At 40.7% G+C, this 19,823-nt stretch overlaps 1 protein-coding gene across 2 annotated transcripts; it reads left to right on the top strand.

The window, feature by feature from the left end:
• The first annotated feature begins 4,820 nt into the window (after window positions 1-4,820).
• Window positions 4,821-18,620, top strand: LOC146977484 (ER degradation-enhancing alpha-mannosidase-like protein 3). 2 transcript variants are annotated; one of them, XM_085793760.1, is made up of 20 exons: window positions 4,821-5,911; window positions 6,060-6,105; window positions 7,896-7,996; window positions 8,345-8,384; window positions 8,522-8,634; window positions 8,830-8,983; window positions 9,239-9,373; window positions 9,620-9,725; window positions 9,930-10,027; window positions 10,213-10,338; window positions 11,607-11,690; window positions 12,127-12,210; window positions 13,283-13,407; window positions 13,527-13,692; window positions 13,850-14,007; window positions 14,097-14,214; window positions 14,983-15,156; window positions 15,396-15,561; window positions 15,667-15,858; window positions 16,491-18,620. In XM_085793760.1, exons 1-20 carry the CDS (start codon window positions 5,760-5,762, stop codon window positions 16,760-16,762), a joined length of 2,610 nt encoding a protein of 869 aa, XP_085649886.1. In that variant the 5' UTR covers window positions 4,821-5,759; the 3' UTR covers window positions 16,763-18,620. The 2 variants fall into 2 exon arrangements, with proteins under 2 accessions (XP_085649886.1, XP_085649885.1); XM_085793759.1 differs by having other exon boundaries at window positions 4,832-5,911; window positions 13,853-14,007; window positions 16,491-17,794.
• The last annotated feature ends 1,203 nt before the right edge of the window (window positions 18,621-19,823 follow it).

A 19,823-nucleotide genomic window follows, 5' to 3' on the forward strand; every position in this document is an offset into this window, starting at 1 on the left:
CTGTAATATAAATATTTTTACTATATGCAAATTAACAGCCCTATAATTGTAGTTATTTATAATAACAAGTTAATAAGCTAATAGCAAAACAGCATCAAGGTGATGTACTGTGAGATAGCTCTACACAGCATCCTGAGGCAGAGCTAAATGATATAATAAGAGCTGTGTCAACTAATCCAGGATGTTTGTTTTTAAAGGGATGGCAGCCTGGGTCCGGACTGAACCCAAAGGAGACAGAGAGACACTGTGAGCAAGTCTTCAGGGCAGCATGAAGATCCATCCTGTGTGTTTGCTGTTACTGATGCACCAGAAGGAAAATATCATGTAGTCAACAAACTATTAGCAAATACATGCAGAAAATGCAGATGTGAATTTGCTCTAGACAGAGAGTAGAGGGGCAGTTGTGACATCTTGTGGCTGAGCGTCAACACTACAGAAGGGACTTCTGCCCAAGGAACAAGACTAGAGAGTTAAAATATGAATTTGTGAATAATTTAAGATACATGAACACTTTTCTCTGGGTGTGGGAATTAAATGTTTGGGGTCTTTTGAAAGTAAGGTTTGAATGTAAAGATTAAACATGGCATTTGCAAAATGCAACATAGGCTATTGCAAACTGAGACAACTGCCTGATGAACAGGTGTTGCTTTATGCATGTTAGGTTTTATGTGGATTTAACCACTATTCTTTCAAAGGTTGTATTTTCTCGTAGCTTTTCTAGTAGATTATACGCCCTAGAGTGCCTATAGAGAGAGAGTGGCGCCACCTCCGTTCACTGCAATGGTTCAGTTTTTTCACAGCAATGGCGGCGCATGGAGCGAGAAGGGTCTGTCTGCGGCCTGCAAGAGGGAGGCGTTTCGCGTAGAGGCGTGTCGCGTAGTGACGTCACTACGCGACACGCCCCCTCCACACGGGAAAGTCACGTTGAACCACGCGAGATGTAAAATGAGACCGCCAAAACGGATAACAAAACAGGAAGTAAACCAGTTCCGCCGTAAAACTTGACTAGTCTGAATGGCCGAACATATGCAGACTGTAAGTGTCAGTGTAATTTAATTAATTCATCGATTAATGTATATAATAACTGTGTTTAGCGATGGACTAAGGAAGTAAGGCTGAAAACCTTTATTGTTCTTTTTTGACAGTGAGTTAAATGTGATGGCCGAAGCCCTGGTGGGGCACATGTCCAAGGAGGGAGCAAAGAAGCTCCAAATTTACAAGGAGAAACTGGAAGAAGCCCTCTCCTCTGAGGCATTTCTGAGCAGGCTATAAAAATAAAAATAAATGAGCCTTGAAATGTTTTGGTTTGGTTTTTTTTAAATAGATCTCTTCTTCACTACAAATACGTTTGACAGACCAAATATAGTTGAGATGAATTGCTACTTGTCACAAAACGACCATGACAAAGAAAGTTATGGTCTATGATCAGTGCTGTGAGTGCATGAGTACAGTAGTGTGTGTGTGTTGTAGGGTGAAATTAAGGAAATCAGAATACCAAACAAAGCCCAAGAGGTGTTGCAGGTAGGTAGGAGAGAGGGCGAGAGGGCCAGCAACTCAAGCTCCAGGAGAATGCTGCTGATGATCCCTGCTGATATCAAGAGAGAAAGCAAGGGAGCAACACTGCTCAGTAACCTACAGAATGGAGAGATTCACAAATGAATTCCCCATTAAGGAATAATAAAAGTTATTGTCATCACATTATTTTAATTTTGTTATGTAGGCCACTACTTTTATTTATATATATATTTATTTATTATCTACACATTACGCTCTTACTCCCACATAAGCACTGACATTATTATTTACTACTTTTATTTATTTATATAAATAAATATAAGCTAGGCCACTACTTTTTATATATATATATATATATATATATATATATATATATATATATATATATATATATATATATATATATACATATATATATATATCAACACATTAGCTCTTACTCCCACATAAGCACTGACATTTAGCTCATGAATTCCTGTCTGTTAATTATCTTGTGTTTTCTCTTGTGACAAAGTCAGAAAATTTTACATCTAAATTTTAATATAAATGAAATCCTGCCTTAATTGTTTTTACCCAATTAAAAATGTAATAATAACATTTGTAAGCTTTTGAATACATTCATTATAGGGCAAAGAACGCGTAGGCAAAGTCGTTAACTTTTGCATGCAACATGCAACTGTAGTGGGCTCATATCCCTTTAAGAACCGTGTGTAGGGCGTTCCCTGTAGTGGCGGGGGGCGTGTCGCGTAGTGACGTCATTACGCGACACGCCTCCTACAGTGCCTACTACTCGACACGCCTCCCTCTTGCAGGCCGCAGACGGATACACTTGCATGGAGCCCCTCAAAAGTTCCCGGAAGTTAGCATAAGCTAACCGCCGCTCAATGTATTCCAATGGAGCAGCTGGTCGGAGCAGCACTTGTTCAAGGTAAAATGTTTAAAAAATGGCATTTTCATATCAGTAGTGCATCTGAATTAAATCGACATGAGTAATTAAGTATGTTGGCGGATTATCCCCGTCTAGATTTGAATATTTAGAGAATATTAACAGATAAAAGTTTAGGCTAGCACTCTGGCTAACGATAGCAACACATGCAACAGGCTGCTAAATGTAATTCTGTTCTCTAAATATAACTTAATCCAACGCTGTCAATTGTCAGACTAGTAGCGAGGTTAATGTATAGGGAGTGTGATTGCAGTTAAACATAAAATTAATATCATTGAGGCTGCGGAAAGATGGGTGAAGTTTATGATATGAGGACATTCTGGACTGCTGTCTCAAACATGGGAAAATGTTCTGATTTGCTAATTTATTTGTTAAACCACTGACTGATTAAAATACACATCTAGCCATGGCATGTTCTCAAGTAATCATACTAAACATTATATATAAACTATTGGTCATATTATTTGATTCACCTGTGCAACATCATGCAGTGCAGTATACCAGCTGTGCCATAAATTCAGCTTTCATAAATTTTATACATGTTCAGTTTTTTGTTGACATCAGAAAAGTAGTGTTCATTGTACTTTATGTTATTTGTTGAGATCATTGTGTGTTGGACTGCATTATATCAACAATTGTTGCTCATATTTTGCCTTCAAGTATTTTAATGGAGAGGAACACTGTTGAATGTAATGCACCCCAGCAGCAGCATCCACTATGACTCCCGTAAATAAACACTACAGCAACTAGTGACTAGTGATCACCTTTTTGACTATGTCAGCTATATAACTAGAAATTATATATTTTTATAAATGAAGAATGTATGGCCAGAGCAATATATAGTTAATCAATAATCATAGACATTGATGCTGTACATTCAGGAGTGATGATGACAAGGATGTAACATGTCTCTTATGTGTTAAACTGTTTCACCAGATGTGGGACAACAGCCATGAAGAAGAAATGCCTGCCTGGTGTTGCTGGATGTGTCACCTATGTTTTTATTCAACCCCAAAGGATTTCCACATGGCCTGCTTAGGGCTACCCATGTCTGTGGTGACATTTATTACATGTAGCCCAATGGATTCTGCCCTCTCTTGTCGTTGCTACTGTTTTAGGAGCTGTGATTCTGTGATTCTTCTTGCATTGTTTTTTCCTGTTCTGCTCTGTTAATTAAAAAAAATATTAAACTTCCCAGTGGCGTGGTATTTGAAAGTGTGTGAAAGAGCAAATTGTTTGAATATGATTACCTCACATATTTTTTTTGTTGTTGAAATCTAGGTGTTTAAATTGCTCCTTCTGACTTTAGCCAGCCATGCTTTTCTCCTGTCCCTGTGTTTGGGGAAGCCATACATGTGCAGGCCTTTCTCCAAGCGACTGGACCATCCCCGTGCAGCACAGCATACCATGGTGAAGACTATATTCAAGGACAACACAGCGGAAAGGACGCAAACAGCTTGACATGCTGATCTGTTTGACTTCTGTAGATCTGTTTTTAAGGAATTTATTGTGATATTAAGTGCACTGGGTAAAACATGACTCTGTTTTATTATGCATCACTGAGTACAGTAAGTTTGGGATAAGTATACAGTTAACAAATAGTGATAAAATTCCATATGTTTGCAATGAATTAAAATTAAACTTTAATTTATTTGCCATGGATTTTCTATTAGAGTTATCATCATAATGCTGTGTAGTCAATTGTCAAATCATAGTCACTTGTTACTCTGCCTCAACCAAGTCTGAAAGTAAAAAAAAGAGGAAATATTACAGTTTTATTGCTATCAACAACAGTAAGGGTTTAGTAAAGTTAACAGAGTTCAAAGCAACACAAGCATAGCCTAATAAGAAGAATAGTTAACAAATAGTGATAGAATTACGTGTATTTACAATGAATTCAAATCAAATTTTAGCATTTGCATGGATTTCCTATTTGAACACATCATTATGCAGTTGTGAGTCCAGACATGTTGTGAGTGACCTGTCAGTTTGCCTCATTCAAGTCTGAAAGTTTGATAAAAACAGAGAAAATGCTACGATTTTATTGCTGTTGATGACTGTAGGGGTTAAGTAAACTTAACACAGTTAAAAGTAATTAACACAAGCATATAAATACCGCAAAACAAAGCATTTATTGACCGTTATTTAGCAATTATCGGGGTTTTCCTATTGCTTTCAATTGCCCGCCAAGCACTTCCGGGAACTTTCTGAGGCTACATGGACCACGTGATCGGCCAGCATTTTGAACTTCCGTTGTCGCCACTCTCTCTCTATAGGCACTCTAATACGCCCTCCCTCCTTGACTCCTCCCACCACGTGACGTAGGTGTGTGGCATGCATGTGTGATGGGGATTTGTTTCCCTCAGTAACGACTGCAAGAGAAACTCTCTCCTGACTGGACTACACTGTCAGGCTGTAACCCTGGCCCAACTGTTATTAAACGCTAAATCACTTGAAGGATTCAATATGCTGAGGAGGAAACTTGACGTTAGCTAAGTGGAGGTGAAGTTTGCCTCTAAGACTCTGTTCAGGGCGGAAAGGAGTTACGCAGCCGCACCGAAAGCCTGCCTGTACTTTGACAGCTCGGTACTCGACGTCTGTCAGAGGACCGTAGTGATACTTGGGGACGTGTCATCGACCATTCAGCTGTGTGACAGTTACTATACATGGCAAGTGACTCGTTTCTTTTCAGGTGACGGTATTAAGCCAACTCTCTCTAGCTAACACTTTATATGCCAGTTAGCCTGTAGCTAACGGGCACCGCTCAACACTGACGGCGTGCTAGCAGTTTGTTAGCTAGTTAGCGATGGCTAGCAAGGGTTAGCCTCACTGCTCTGCACTTGGTTAACTACCTTAAAGTTTTCTTCATATCTCCTCTTATTTATACATTTAACAAGTACCCTGTTGGTGCTTGTGGGTTAGCCTGTGCTGCTCTGGACAACGTCCATAGTTAATTTTCACCGGGGGGCTCAGCTGCAGCTTGCCACCACCACCTCTGTTGTTTACATGTGTAGCGGTCAGCTGGAGCTGCTGTGTGTGTGTGGCATGAGGTGGTCATAACAAAAGCCGGATCAACTACAAAACAACCAATGAGGAGATATGGAAATGGAGCTGGGAGGTAGCTAACGTCTGCCGACGTTAGCCACAACTGTGCAGCCGACTCTCCTATCAGAAATGATGAAGACTGAGGATCTATAGGAGGACAGCTGCTGTACATGTTGGGCTGGTTCACTTTCTGAAGGCGTTGGACGAAGAGCAGGAGCTTTTTTTTTCTTTCCAAAACCTGAGTCTAGACTACATGAGGAGATTAAGACATAAACTTTGCTGGGTCCACCCTTCTACCGCTGGGACGATGATGATGCTACAGACCCTACTAATCACCAGTCTGCTTGGCTGGGTGAGATGTCAAGAAAGCCAGAGCATGACATCAGAGGAGAAGACTGTTATCAGGTGAGCAATGTCTGGGCATGCATAATAACAGTGTTGGTCAGTTTTGAGATTGTAGAAGTTTCTGCAGTACTGCCAAAAAAAAGGAAAAAAAAGTATGTACCATTGTCTCATTTTATTGCTTTATATTTTCCCTTTTTTGTTGTTGCAGGGACCAGATTATTGAAATGTTTGATCACGCTTATGGCAGTTACATGGTAAGTTGGTCACCTATACTGACATTTAACGCTGAACTCTTGTAGTGTAAGGAACAACTTCATTGTGAAAAGAACACATTTTAGCCCATGACTTTCTTTCAGTGCGCTTGTCCGATAGAGAAATTGTGAATCAGTGGCCAGAATTCAGTAGATTTGGATTTTATTTTTGTAGGGTTGTGCTGTGCAGAAAGAAAACATGCAGGATTTGGTTACAGCTACAGCGACAGCCTGTTGCAACAGATGCCAGCTGAACAGTCTGTGATCCCAGAGTCAGGCTTTTCCTCACATGAAGCAAGGCAAAGACAACCAGGTCATGAGTGGCTCAACTCATTCACCACAGTTTAATGCGACCTGGGTCTTAATAAGTACAAAACTGGACCTTGCAGAGTGAGAGGTGTATAAAGGAGCACTTTGCTCATTGCTCCAGATTGTCTGATAGAGGTGAAAAGTGCAATAAATATTACTAGAATAATTTACTATAACTAAGCCAAGATGTGCATGTGCAAGCACAACGGCTGTGGCAATGTTTGAAAAAGGGATGTGGCAGATTGAAGCCTTGGAGACAGAGATAATTTTTGTTGAACAGAGTATTGGTACTGAGTGGTGGAGAATTTACTTTTTTTTTCAGTTTCTGTGCCTGTGTCTCCCAGTTAGTAGCTCGGTCTCAGTTTTGGTTCTCAGTACCCATTTTCATTCAAGCCATGTATTGGTAACTAACTGACATATCGGGTTGCCAACTGGATGAGAGAAAATGGCTTTTGGGGAAACAAAAACTAGCTAGGTTTCTTCATATATTGGACAAAAGAAATGTTACAGGTACAAGACAAGTGGGAAGCAACAAAAACACACAAAGACAAAAAACAACAACTTATTAAAGGGTTAGATGAGACAAACAAAGACAAGTGCTATACTGGTGCAAACAGTGCTATGGATATGAATTAGAGTTGTGGTGGAAAGTATGTATGTGTATGTGCGTGTCTGTGAGCATGCGTATGTGTTGAGCTGTGCGTATGGGCATAAATATGTATGTGTTCGAAATAATGGGGATGAACTGGAGCAACTGGAACTCGAGAAATAGCATAAGCAAAGAAAGATATAGTACAGTATGTGAGAGAGGGGAAAAACGTATTTGACCGCATATTATATGCCAGCAGTAGGCGCCGTGTAGGATTCCTTAAAGCAGATATCAGTGGAATGTTTTTGTTAATATAAGTCCTAAATAGTCCTATTTTCCGTCAGCAATCACTTACATGAAGTATTTCAGCCTAAACACGAGTCTCTCCGTCACTCTGCTCTGCTGTAACCCGAGGAGAAAATTTTCCTTGTGGGATACAAGTGTTATCCAATGAGGGGAGAGAACGGCATGAAGGGCTGTGTGTGCAGCCAAGGGATGCGCGTGAATGTGGTGACGTAGCACGAGGACCAATTGATGCCTGACAAGGGCGGGGGCTGCTAACTCATGGTGCATTCAAGGAAACTCGTACTTTGTGTTTTTCCTTCCTGTGAAGTCATACCAGTTCGATCTGGTACGAGTTCACGGGTCGGAAGTTACGAGTGGCCGTTATAGGGAACTTTCACAGACAACAGGACGGTAAAAACACGAGCTACGGGTTACCTGGAACGCTACCAAGTCGTAGTTGTGACTTGAAGCTGTAACTTACGGTTTCAAAAGCCTGCCTTGAACACAGCATTAGCCGAAACGGCCGTGCCGCTGTTATCTGCTTTAATTACACCTTTTCTGTAAAGTATTAAATGAAGTGTAAAGATAGTCACTGCTGCCTGTGTTGCAGAAACATGCCTATCCAGCAGACGAGCTGATGCCACTCAGCTGCAGGGGGAGAGTCCGTGACCAGGAGCCCAACAGAGGCAGCATAGATGACTCCTTGGGAAAGTAAGTTCGTCATCCACTGACATCTGGGGTCTAGAAGGATACAGTTATGTTAATTCAGCCTGAAGCAAACAAGATATGTATTTTTAATCCATCAGATGGCATCAGTTCAGAGCAAGGCCATTATGTTGTAGCTACAGGTGCTGGTTTGAAGTTGTGTGTGTCCGATGGCATTCCTACATCGTGCTGTGCTACAGTAGTTTACAAAAAACCCTGACTTTTTCACTGCAAATGCAACAGATGTGACATTTAAGAGTCAGTGGTTCATTAGAAATTGAAGTGGATCAGTGGTTAAATGGGACACAGCACCGTGTAGTGCTTCTCATTACATTTCTTCCTCCGTCTCTGTAGGTTTTCTCTCACATTGATTGACACCCTTGATACCCTGGTGGTGAGTACCTGCTCTTCAGACGCATTAGCATTAAAGTCGTTTTCTCTGCTTTTGTTTATGAGCCCCTCGCCATGTGTTTTTTTTTTCTCAATTTTTCCGGCAAATGTGTCAGTTCCTGTCTGTTTGTGCGTTTTCAGGTGTTAAACAAGCTCGATGAGTTTGAGGATGCAGTGAGGAAAGCTGTCAGCGATGTACGTCTGGACAATGATGTGGTGGTGTCTGTGTTTGAGACCAACATCAGAGTTTTGGGGTATGAAACATATCCAATTTATTATAACTGTATTTATAAATGTATGGTCTTTTTTTTAATTAGAATGGTATTAAAGCCTGACAGATTTTTGAATGAGTCTGAATGTAGAATTATTCCACATCAGTGTAGCATATTACCAAATGTCCTGCTGTGTGAAGTATCTCACCCTAACTTCCTTCATGTAATTGTCCCCAGAGGGCTGCTGGGTGCTCATGTGATGGCTGACCTGCTCCGCCAGCGTGGGGACAGGATGCAGTGGTATCAAGATGAGCTCCTACACATGGCTAAAGAACTAGGACATCGATTACTGCCTGCCTTCAACACCACAAGTGGCCTTCCCTACCCTAAGGTACTCCTTTTTGTGTTGTTAAATACCACAGGATCTTATTTTAGGTCTTGAATATGCAAATGGAGAAGACAACCTTTTGCCAGCTTATTATGAATTATGCTGACATTCGAGTCATTTCCTTGATAGGGAACAATTTGTCACAGTTTGTTCACTACAGGGAGATGAAGAGTGTGTTTTTAATTTTACTGATGAGCTAAAAATAATTTGTGATGTGAGTCTAGTGGCAAGATACATTTTTCATTTTTTGTTCACCAGGTGAATCTTCGCTATGGAGTCCTGAACCCGCTCTCACGCACCGGCACTGAGTCAGACACCTGCACGGCCTGTGCAGGAACAATGATCCTGGAGTTTGCTGCCCTCAGCAGAATGTCAGGAGAGTCTGTGTTTGAGGTATTACCTCCCTCTGTCTCTTTAGAGAATCAGTCTTTTGTCATGTTTATTATGATCTTCTAATAATCTCTTCTAATAATGTGTGAGTTACTGAGATCTAATAAGAAATACAGCATGTTATTTTTTTTAAACTTACAATCAGGTATTACTGATTTTAGTTTAAAGGATAAAAATATACATGAATAGTGTACTTTTTTGTTTTTTACATCAGAGACATTATAAGACATAACATGGACTGTTTTTCAGGAAAATGCAAGGAAGGCTATGGATGTCCTCTGGGAGAGGAGACAGAGAGGAAGTGATTTGGTGGGCACTGTCATCAATATCCATAATGGAGAATGGGTCCGCAGAGGTGAGCCAATTTCAAATACAAACATAGCGTAAAATCAACAAAACTTTGGTGAAAGAATGGGAAGAAATATGAAATCGTTGACGATCAACACAGTACAGGACATGGGTAGTTCAGAATTACACATGCAGCAGCACATGCATTGAATGCTCTCTGCCTGAACCACACTGCAGCAGCATCACCGTTCACCCACTTGTGTGTTTGCAGACAGTGGAGTTGGGGCTGGTATCGACTCGTACTATGAATACCTGATGAAGGCTTACATTCTACTAGGAGATAATGTTTTTCTGGAGAGGTTCAACATTGTAAGTTCTCCGTCACTGTGTCATACCGTACACTGATTCTTTTTTATTAGTCTAGACGAGTCTTTCCATTCCGCACCTGTAGTATCATAAACCTTGTATTGATTTTGTTGATATTGTTATTGTTTGGATTGAAGACATTTTTCATGGATTTCTTATTTATTTTTTATGATGTTTGTGTATAACAGCACTATAGTGCCATTATGAAGTACATCAGTCAACCTCCCCTGCTGCTCAATGTACACATGCACAACCCCACTGTGAGCGTGCGCAGCTGGATGGACTCTCTCCTGGCGTTCTTCCCTGGCTTACAGGTCAGGGATATTGGTTTACGATGCACTCAGATTAATCACATTTACTCCCATTAAAGTAGAGTTGTCACGATACCAAAATGAGTAACCACGGTACTATACCAGACAAAGTATCACGGTTCCGGGTAATATCGCGATACTGCAACCTTTTTTTATTATTATTATTTTTATGAACTGCAATGTATTTGTACAAGTTATAAATACTTATTAATTAGGCTACTTATAATGTTGTTTGGTGCATGATAAACATAATACTGGTGAAGTAGGAATTAGACTGAAACTAAATATTTTTAAATAAGCAATAAAAAACAAATAAATGAAGTTAGAATTTATATGGTTGAAAATAAATAACCATTCAGTCTCTTGCACATTCATTTATGTTTAACAATAAATAATCAACTTAGGATAAAAACAAATCCACTGTCTTTTAAAAAAAAATCTATTTGACAATAATGCTTCTTCTCCAATCATAGAGGACAGAATACAATGAACAGGAACTGATTCCCTGTGAAAACTATATTTTTATGCATTTTCTAGGTGCTTTATACTTGGACATCCTTTAACTCTTTATTCATCAGCCTGTGCACGGAGCATATAGCCTGATATTAGCCAATGAGAAAATAAACAGAGCTAAACTAATTAAGTGCCACTGACGACGACACCGCGGCAGACTCGCCGCTCGCGCCCGGTGCTTCTGCCGTGGTCAGTGTGTTGTCTCGTGTTTGTGAAGCCGTGCGCGTCTGGGCGAGACAGAACTTTAGCTCGTTGTTTGTTTTGAAGCGAGTTTCTATCGAAGCGGCCGGAGCTGTCTCAGCTGTCTTCATGGAGTCCGTTCTTGCCGGCATGAACACGAACAGCCAATCAGAGAACAGACGGGCGGACCCAGCGTGCGGAAACAGCCTATCCTATCCCCGGACATCACCAGTAACAGGCAAACAGCCAATCATTCAGCAGCTGTGTAGTTAGGTTGCAGTGGGTGCATGTGGGTTTTGTTTACAAGGGAGTGCGTGCAGTGAGAAGCCGGGAGGAGAGGAGAGGCGGCCGCTATGTAGCGGAAACTGGCACCGTAGTAGTAATCCACGGTAGTACCGTTGTGTAGAATTTCTAGTATAGTAGGAACCGTTACGTTTTGGCACCGTGGGGCACCGTGGCTACCGTGGGTATCGTGCAACTCTACATTAAAGTACTGTACTGTAGAGGGTGATAGGAGAGAAGTGTCAATAAATACACGTTCTTTCATTTGATTATATATATTTTATTTTCTCACACAGGTTTTAAGAGGGGATCTGAAACCAGCTATTGAGACTCATGAGATGCTTTATCAGGTCACCAAACAGCACAAGTTTCTTCCCGAGGTATTCTGCTCTCTTTGCTTCATTTAATTGCACTACTTTAGTGCATTAGTGGGGAAAAGGATACAACTTTATATCATCAATGTTATACAATTGGATTTTCATTTGTTATTTAACACTGATTAGAGTGACTTCTATTGCCTTATCTAATGAATTCACCAAAATAAATCTGTGAAAAACTGAATTAATTTATTGTAATGCCCAGTAGAAAAAAACATGTCTATATATCCCTAAAACTGGCATATTTCATGTTACGACATGGGTTCTTGTGTAATATATCAATTTGAATCCAATGACCTAATTCTGCGAGTGTGCAGCAGCTGTAACAAATGCCGAAATGAGTGGAAATGTTTTGTGGTGGGTTCTTTGTGAAATTATCAATGTAAATGATAAAAATATTTATTTAAACCATCTCTTTCTTTTGTCAATCTCCCCGCAGGCTTTCACTACAGAGTTCAGAGTTCATTGGGGCCAACACCTACTGAGACCAGAGTTTGCAGAAAGCACTTACTACCTCTATAAGGTGAACAAAAGCTGATGAACTACAATTAAACGTTGTAATTAAGAAAGTTTAGGTCAGTTACAAGAAGAAACTACCGGTACTGCAATGTTGTACTGGACACCAGAGTTCACAGGGCTGATTATATCATAACAAAGATAAAGACACATGCTTCTGCATTCACTGTGGTCCAAGGATGGACAAATCCAAACATGCCTCCACAGATAAGAGTTTTTTAGCAACATATGAAGGACAGACAGCATTGACAGAGGTGGCCATGAAGTGTTTGGATCTTCAGTACATACACAAGACTTTCTTTTTCATAGCTAACAATATGAACCATTTTGGACAGTAAAAGCACTTTTCAGTTAGTCTTTAAGTGTTTACACACAAGGTCAGTCACAAGGCACCAGAGCTGGTTGTTTATGTCTTCTCTAGTCTTGTGAATACGGGGCTGCTCCACTATCACCTGCAGTTGCCATGGTAACCGAGGATAGCAGGCCTCTTATTGATAGTAAGCGTAGGAAAATATAAATCTCGAGGCACCTCCAGTCACAGAGCCTGATAGTATGCACACTAGAAAAGTAAAGGAAGATCCTTGACGTCACGAGTTATGAGATGATGTTTAAACACCAACAGAAGTTTCACATGAGCATGTGACATTGTGGAATAACCTGTTGCCAGATTCAGATTTGACATGGCATTAAACAAGTTAACATTTGCAATAGGCTATATGCCCAGCTGGCTAAAATCCAGGAAGTAGTGGTACTTCCTGGTTGGTACTTTCTGAATTTCAGCCAGCCAGGTGTGTCTGATTATTGTTTTGAGGTCAGACACACCGGGATTAATCAGTTTGGCCAATCATGTACAACAGGAAATAAAGGAGCTGGCTGAAATTCAGGCAGTACCAACCAGGAAGTACCACTACTTCCTGGATTTTAGCCAGCTGGGCATATAGCCTATTGTCCATTGTCTATCTCCTTGCTGCATCAAGCAACAATAATTCCTGGACCTCTGTTTAAGACTTGGAAGTCTCTGAAAAAACTCTGCCAGCTCACAAGATTTTCATCACACAGACATATGGTTAATTTTGCAGGCCACTGGTGACCCCTACTACCTCAGAGTGGGACAGTCCATTGTTGAAAAGCTCAATGCCTACGCCAGGGTGCCTTGTGGTTTTGCCGCTGTGCAAGATGTCCGCACCGGAGCGCATGAAGACAGGTATCATGTGAGAAAAATACCTCTACAAACGTGTCTAAACTGGCCTTAAAAGGCGCAGTCTGCTAAAATGCATTTTAATAATACATTGTAATTCTCTGTGTGTGCGTATATATGTGCAGGATGGACTCCTTCTTTCTGGCAGAGATGTTTAAATACCTGTACCTGCTGTTTTCGGAGAAGAGCCAGCTGCCCATTGACATTGACGACTACATCTTCACCACTGAGGCTCATCTCCTCCCTGTCTCGCTCTCCACCACCAAGCCGCCCTGTCAAGGCAACATCACAGTGAGGAATTTTGAATAAATGCAAAACTAATACTTGTACTCAATGATTCATGCGTATCCAGTTCACCACCAGATGTAGTGAACAGTTAAAATGCAAACTGTCCCTTCAATAAAGTGTAAGAGGTGATACGTTTTTAACTGTGGGTCCTGTTCTCCAGGAGACTGTTGCTGTTCCTCAAGAAGAAGATCTGTTCACACACTCCTGCCCCAGCACAGAGACTCTGTTTCCCAACAACCCTTCATTTGCAAAAACCATCCGGGACAGCTACAAGTACCTCACTGGGGTGGGACGAGCCTTCCGCCCCTTACCTGCCAGGTGTGTACGGCTGCAAGTAGCATTTGAATTTATAGTGAAATAGATTCATATTTTGAGTTTTAACCCGTGTGTGTGTTTGTACTTTACAGGGAAATTGAATTACCACTCCACGATAACGGAATGGAGCCAGTGGAGTTTTTGAAAAGCATGGGCATTTCTCTCACGCCACTGAACGAGCTCTCAGCAGGAGACACTGGAAGTCAGAAGGTATTTTTGTATACATCTCACAACAAGTGAGCCATAACATTACATCACTTAGTTGAAATGATTATAATGTACCACTCCCCACCAATGTCCCATTTATGTTCAAGTGAAAACATCAATTTATCACACTAAACTTGCAATACAGGATGTTTCTGTTTTTTCTGTAGACTGTGGTATCTAGTCACAAAAATGTGTAATTATGAAACTGAGGATATTTAAAAAGATATAAAGTTGGGAAGTACATGTTACTATGACATACAGTTTGAAAGCAGATGGCCAAATCAGTCAAATACTTTTGTGGCCCTATTCATCTAAGTAATGTTTACTATATTTTCACTTCCTTGTGCAAGACCTTATTTGGTCCATTTGGTTTCAGTTAGGCTGACTTGTGTATTTTTATGCTGTTCCACATCAAAGCAAGCTAATTACACAACTGTGGAACCAATTGTATCTTCCCGATTAAACAAATAACTGAGCTGCATGGATTTAGAAAATTATAATCCAAAGATGTTCTAATAGATTTCTTGATGATCTATGCTGTACTCTGGTCTCCTCTTATAAGGTTTCTAACAGCGAAGGGGAAATGAAAATGGGTTATCTGATTTTGCATTGTTAAGCGGTTTATAAGGATTGGGTTCAAAGCAAAGTTAATCGAGTGAAAATTGGGTCTTGGTGATGAAAAATCTGGTTCAATAGTAAAATGCTGGAAATGTAGGTTACCTACCGTGACTACTGTTTTCAATACAGTTTTCTATATATGAATCCCCTCAGGAGCATAATGGAGTCTACCGGGTAAAGCTTGTAGCCGAGGTAAGCCAGACAGCAGAGGAGGAGGAGGTGGTGCCTCATGTTGTTCAGCTCATATCGCCCCCGTTTCTGGGCCGGACAGTCCTCACTGCAGGACCGGCCAAATTTGGAATGGACCTCTCCAAACAGGAGCACGGGGTGAGTTTCCAATGTGACAGTGATATGGTACATTGTGTCATTATCAAAGCCTGTAAATAAGTAATTAATCTTACCCCGAGAAAAAGGGGTGTTTGATAATGTTATGAAATTGCCAACGTTTCATATAAGTGATTAGAGAAGTTGGACATTCACATATAATACAAGTAATAACAACGAAAGACTTCCATTTAAAGATCCACTATAACTTCCACTAACACACTCAAACTCTTGTGCCACAGGTGAAGGGCAGCATAGTGAAAGCCTCCCCCTACACGGCCTGTGTGCCGATAGATAACGCAGCGGAGCTAAAAGGCCGTATCGCTCTGGCACTTCGTGGTGACTGCATGTTTGCTGTAAAGGCTCGTCGGCTACAGGAGGCCGGAGCCATAGGAGTCATCTTCATAGGTAAGGAACTGGCATCAATATGCAAAGTTTAGAATAAATGAAAAATGCTACCTCACAGAAATGAATTTGAACGATTCCCTCATTGTTGTTGTTTTTTTTTTTCAGACCACCGAGAGGGAAGTAACAGCGAGGAAACTCCTCTCTTTCAGATGGTTGGAGATGGAGACTCCACTGAAGACATCACCCTAGCTTTAGTCTTTCTGTTTAGCCGTGAGGCTGCAGTGCTAACAGCTGCCCTGGAGGAGCATCACAACGTGGACGTACTGCTGCTGCCCAAGGAGAGGGAGCTGGGCCACGGTGAGAACCAGCTGGAGACAGATTTAAAGGATGAGGCTGCTGATACTCTTCTGTATACTGCTGTTTTGCCCAACAAATCCTGTTACAAGACTAGAACCAACCAACAGTCTTTCAATACTTTTCAGCTGAAAACCTAGCTCTTAAAATTAAAGTTAGCATGCCAAATATATCCAGGAATAAATGCAACATTTTATAGATCAGTTCATAGTTGAGTTTTGGTACATTCATGGAATTTGCTGAAAAATATTGAATACCACACAATTTATTAGACCTTGTTAATGACCTCTCTGGCTTATTGCTTATTTTTTCTATTTCTTTCATACAAAGTCTTGGACATTTACAACATGGACAAAATCAAAAACACACAAACAAACATGCAGCCAGCTCATGATGGAGCATTCAAATGCATCAGATACAAAATCTCAGATGCTCTGATGCTATTTTGATCCCGCTTGGGCAAATGTCGTGGCTCACTGCTGGATTTTGGCTTCATAACTTACACTAATTATTGAGCAGATGAACTGCAGTTAGAGTGAAACACAAAATTACATCAAAGGCCAAAGTTCTGTCATTGTTCTCTCTGCTCTCATTTCTGACTTTACATTTCATTGGCTCTCCTCCACATTTTCCAGATAAGACAGGAAAACCGCCCAGCATGAACATCAAACTCCGCCTGGCAGAGGAGGGGGAGCTGGAGGAAGGAGCAACCAGCGGACCCACCCTGGAGTTAGTCTTGGAGAAAGACGGAGTGCTCCTGAAGGAAGAGGAGCTCTGGGAAGAGCCACATTCACAACAGCAACAGCAGCAGCAGTTTTGTGCAAAAACAACAGAAAGCGAGAGAACTGAGCCGTGTTCAGCAGATTCATCTCAAACCCCAAACTCTGGACCAGTCGCAAATCCTTGAACTGCAGATCACAAAGCAGCCGAGTTTCCTCACACTGATCCCTCTTCACTCTCTGAATGGCATGTGCCTCAGAGCCCCTCACTGCCCTACATGGAGCCCTGACTGACCCGGTCTGCACGTTTACAGCTGATGGAGGAGGATCAGAGCAGTGCGATGGCCACACTCACGTCCTGCCTTGACTTTGACACATACATATGGCTCTGTATTTATTAGACAGACAGTCAGGTGTAGCTCATATTCTGTGTGGTGCAGAAAATGAGGGGTGTTATGATCTCATGTAACTAAACTGGGTAGTTTATGGCCAAAAACTGTAGGTGGAAATGGCCGGGGTTGGTGCTGTCTAAACCTAGCCTGTAGTGTTGCTACTGTAGGTACATAGAAGGAGTACATACTGATGTTGATGTAGACTATTAACTAGAATTTAAAATTACCTCAGCTTAGAGGAGATAAGGCAACAAAAACATACTCAGCTATGTTTTTATGCAATGCCATTAGTATCCAATCTAGACCGCACCTTTCACATCAACGAGTACTGTTAAATATTTAGTACTGATAACTAACTGACCAGTAGGTGGTGTTAGCTACCATGGCCTCAGTGATCCAATGTTAGATGAAGGAGAAGAGTTGGGGCCAATATGGAAAGTTTATTTTCCTTTTTTAATAGTAAGCAACTTCAGGGAATTTTTGAGAGTGAATGCGGTTTACTAGGTTTACTAGGTTGACCCATTGGATGGGACATTTGTGCGTGAGTGTGTGTGTGCTGCATTTCCATTTTTTTGCTACAATGTGTGAAAAGGTGTTAAATCATTATAATACTCAAGAAAGCGTCTCAGCTGAAACATCATCACTATCAAATGACCTGCCCCCCCCCCCCAAAAAAAATCTTAACATCCAAGGAATTAAGAAAGAAACCTATGTAGGATTGATCATCATGGACCTTTTTGAAATTTAGTTTGGATTATTTGTCTTTCTGCATACTAACTATGTGATGGTTGTTAAGTTCTGATTATTATGTCTATTGAAAAACATTGCAAAAACACAGGTTTGTCTGCAGTCTCAAACAGAAATGACCATTCGCCTGTCATTTTATGTGTACAGTATGTGTGTGTGTGTGTTTGTGTCTTGTAATAGGGATGTCTGGTTGGATTGTTGGAGTACAGCAGAAGTATCATCCTGGGATCCTGCTCATTGTTTCCATAATATGACTAACAGGGTCAGGGTTAGTACTCCATAGATTTCCTGTTTTGTCCTTTCGTTAAATTAAGACTTAACATTTATTAGTCTCTCACTCATATTCTACACAGACTAAATAGGTTTTTGGGGCATTAAGTGTAATCATGTTGTGCAACGATTGAATAAGTTGGTTTACATTCACTTGTTTTTTTCTGTCATTAGTAATCGATTGCATGTTTTTTGTCTCTGACATGTGAGCTGAAGTTTGTGTGAGTGGGGTAAAAGCACTTTTTATGCCACCGTATGGTTTCTTTTATGCTTGTACAGTGGACCTTTTCCTGATGCTGCTGAGTTCATTTTCAGTCTTAATCCAACACGGCATTTTTATTTTTGTGTCTAGCCCGTACGAGGCACTGCCAACCCGTATACCTCAGGACTGTACGTTACTGTTCACACAGGAAAAAGGACCATGGATAGGAAGTAGGGGATTCTTTTTGTTGTTTTCCATGCTATTTAATTTTCTTCTATTTTCCAATGGTTCTGTAAATCAATGGCTGTAGCTCAAAAAAGTGCCAAAAGAGATGCATGACAAGGCTCCGGTTTCTGTTACACATGTTCTCTGTATTGGGTTTCTGACTGTGGGGTGAGGCAGTCTTGTCAATAAATTCAAACTGACAATTTTCAACTTTTTAATTTACTCTACATTGAAACTGTAAGTGGAAATGGACAGTTTCATTGCTGCACTCTTCAGACATCACACTATCACACAAAAATACTTTTCGTAGGAATAATTCACGCGTGTGAGGACAGATTCATATTCTTTAGTGCTACTCACCCACATAGGAAGAGACTTTTTTAGTCTATTCTGTTCTAAGTAATGAAGTCTGGACAGTCAAACAAAACTTGAATGCTCAAAACGCTGAAGAATTTGACTCCAAAACCATATTTCATCATTATATTCGTATTACATATTCTTCCACTTAGGAAATATGAAGATGAATTGTGTTCAATAAGCAGAAAAAACAAAGTACTTATGTAAAAAACAGAATGAGAGACAGACCTCGAAAAAACCACTGAAACGGAAAACCATCATGGCAAGAATGTTGACATTTATGATAATGACAGGTGACAGTGATGATGCTGATGAGAGCCATGGAAAAGCCGTCGTGAACATCTCAAATGCATGAAATACTGGTGGAGCGTGCTATGTGGAAAAGATAAAGGAAAGTACTCAGTTCCTCATACTTTAAGTAACTGGTGTTGACATGCTACACCTTTATGGCTCAGGTGTTTCCCAGGGTAAATCTGTTGTTTCATTTTCACAAAATACCTCCTCAGTGTTGACATGTTCCACTTGTTTGAGGAGTTTGGCAAAAGGAAAGTGTATGCTAGACTGGTGGTCAGTTAAACTCATGTTGACTTGGTTGCTGCCTTGGTAACTGAATTTTGGCCTTTGTTTGGACATGGTCTTTCAGTGGCAGGCAAACAAACAGGGAACAGCTGCTGACCTCTGTTTGGGGAAAGAATAAAAGAGTTAATGGGCCGATTGGACAACAATAGACAGAAATTATATATAATCTGTGCTTATTTGATTTGTATTCATACCTTTTTGAATGTGTCCTGTACCTACCACCGCTTTTGCACCTGCTGCCCTCAGCCATTAGGCCTCATTAGCCTATCTGGGATATACAGTAAATGAATGACTGGATTATTAGCGTGGGAAATCAACATTAAAACAAGATGATCAATTTGTATCAACCCTCCAACACATGCACCCACCTACCACGCATACAGGCGCATCCAATTAAACCGGTTTTTCAACGTCATCACGTTACACGTAATTCCTGCGTAGTCTCCCAGAACCTTTGTGAAATGGTGCCTTCAAGTA

Source organism: Trachurus japonicus, chromosome 12 (assembly GCF_045865225.1).
Source record: "Trachurus japonicus isolate A0001 chromosome 12, Traja_1.0".
In the NCBI taxonomy this organism is placed as follows: Eukaryota; Metazoa; Chordata; class Actinopteri; order Carangiformes; family Carangidae; genus Trachurus; species Trachurus japonicus.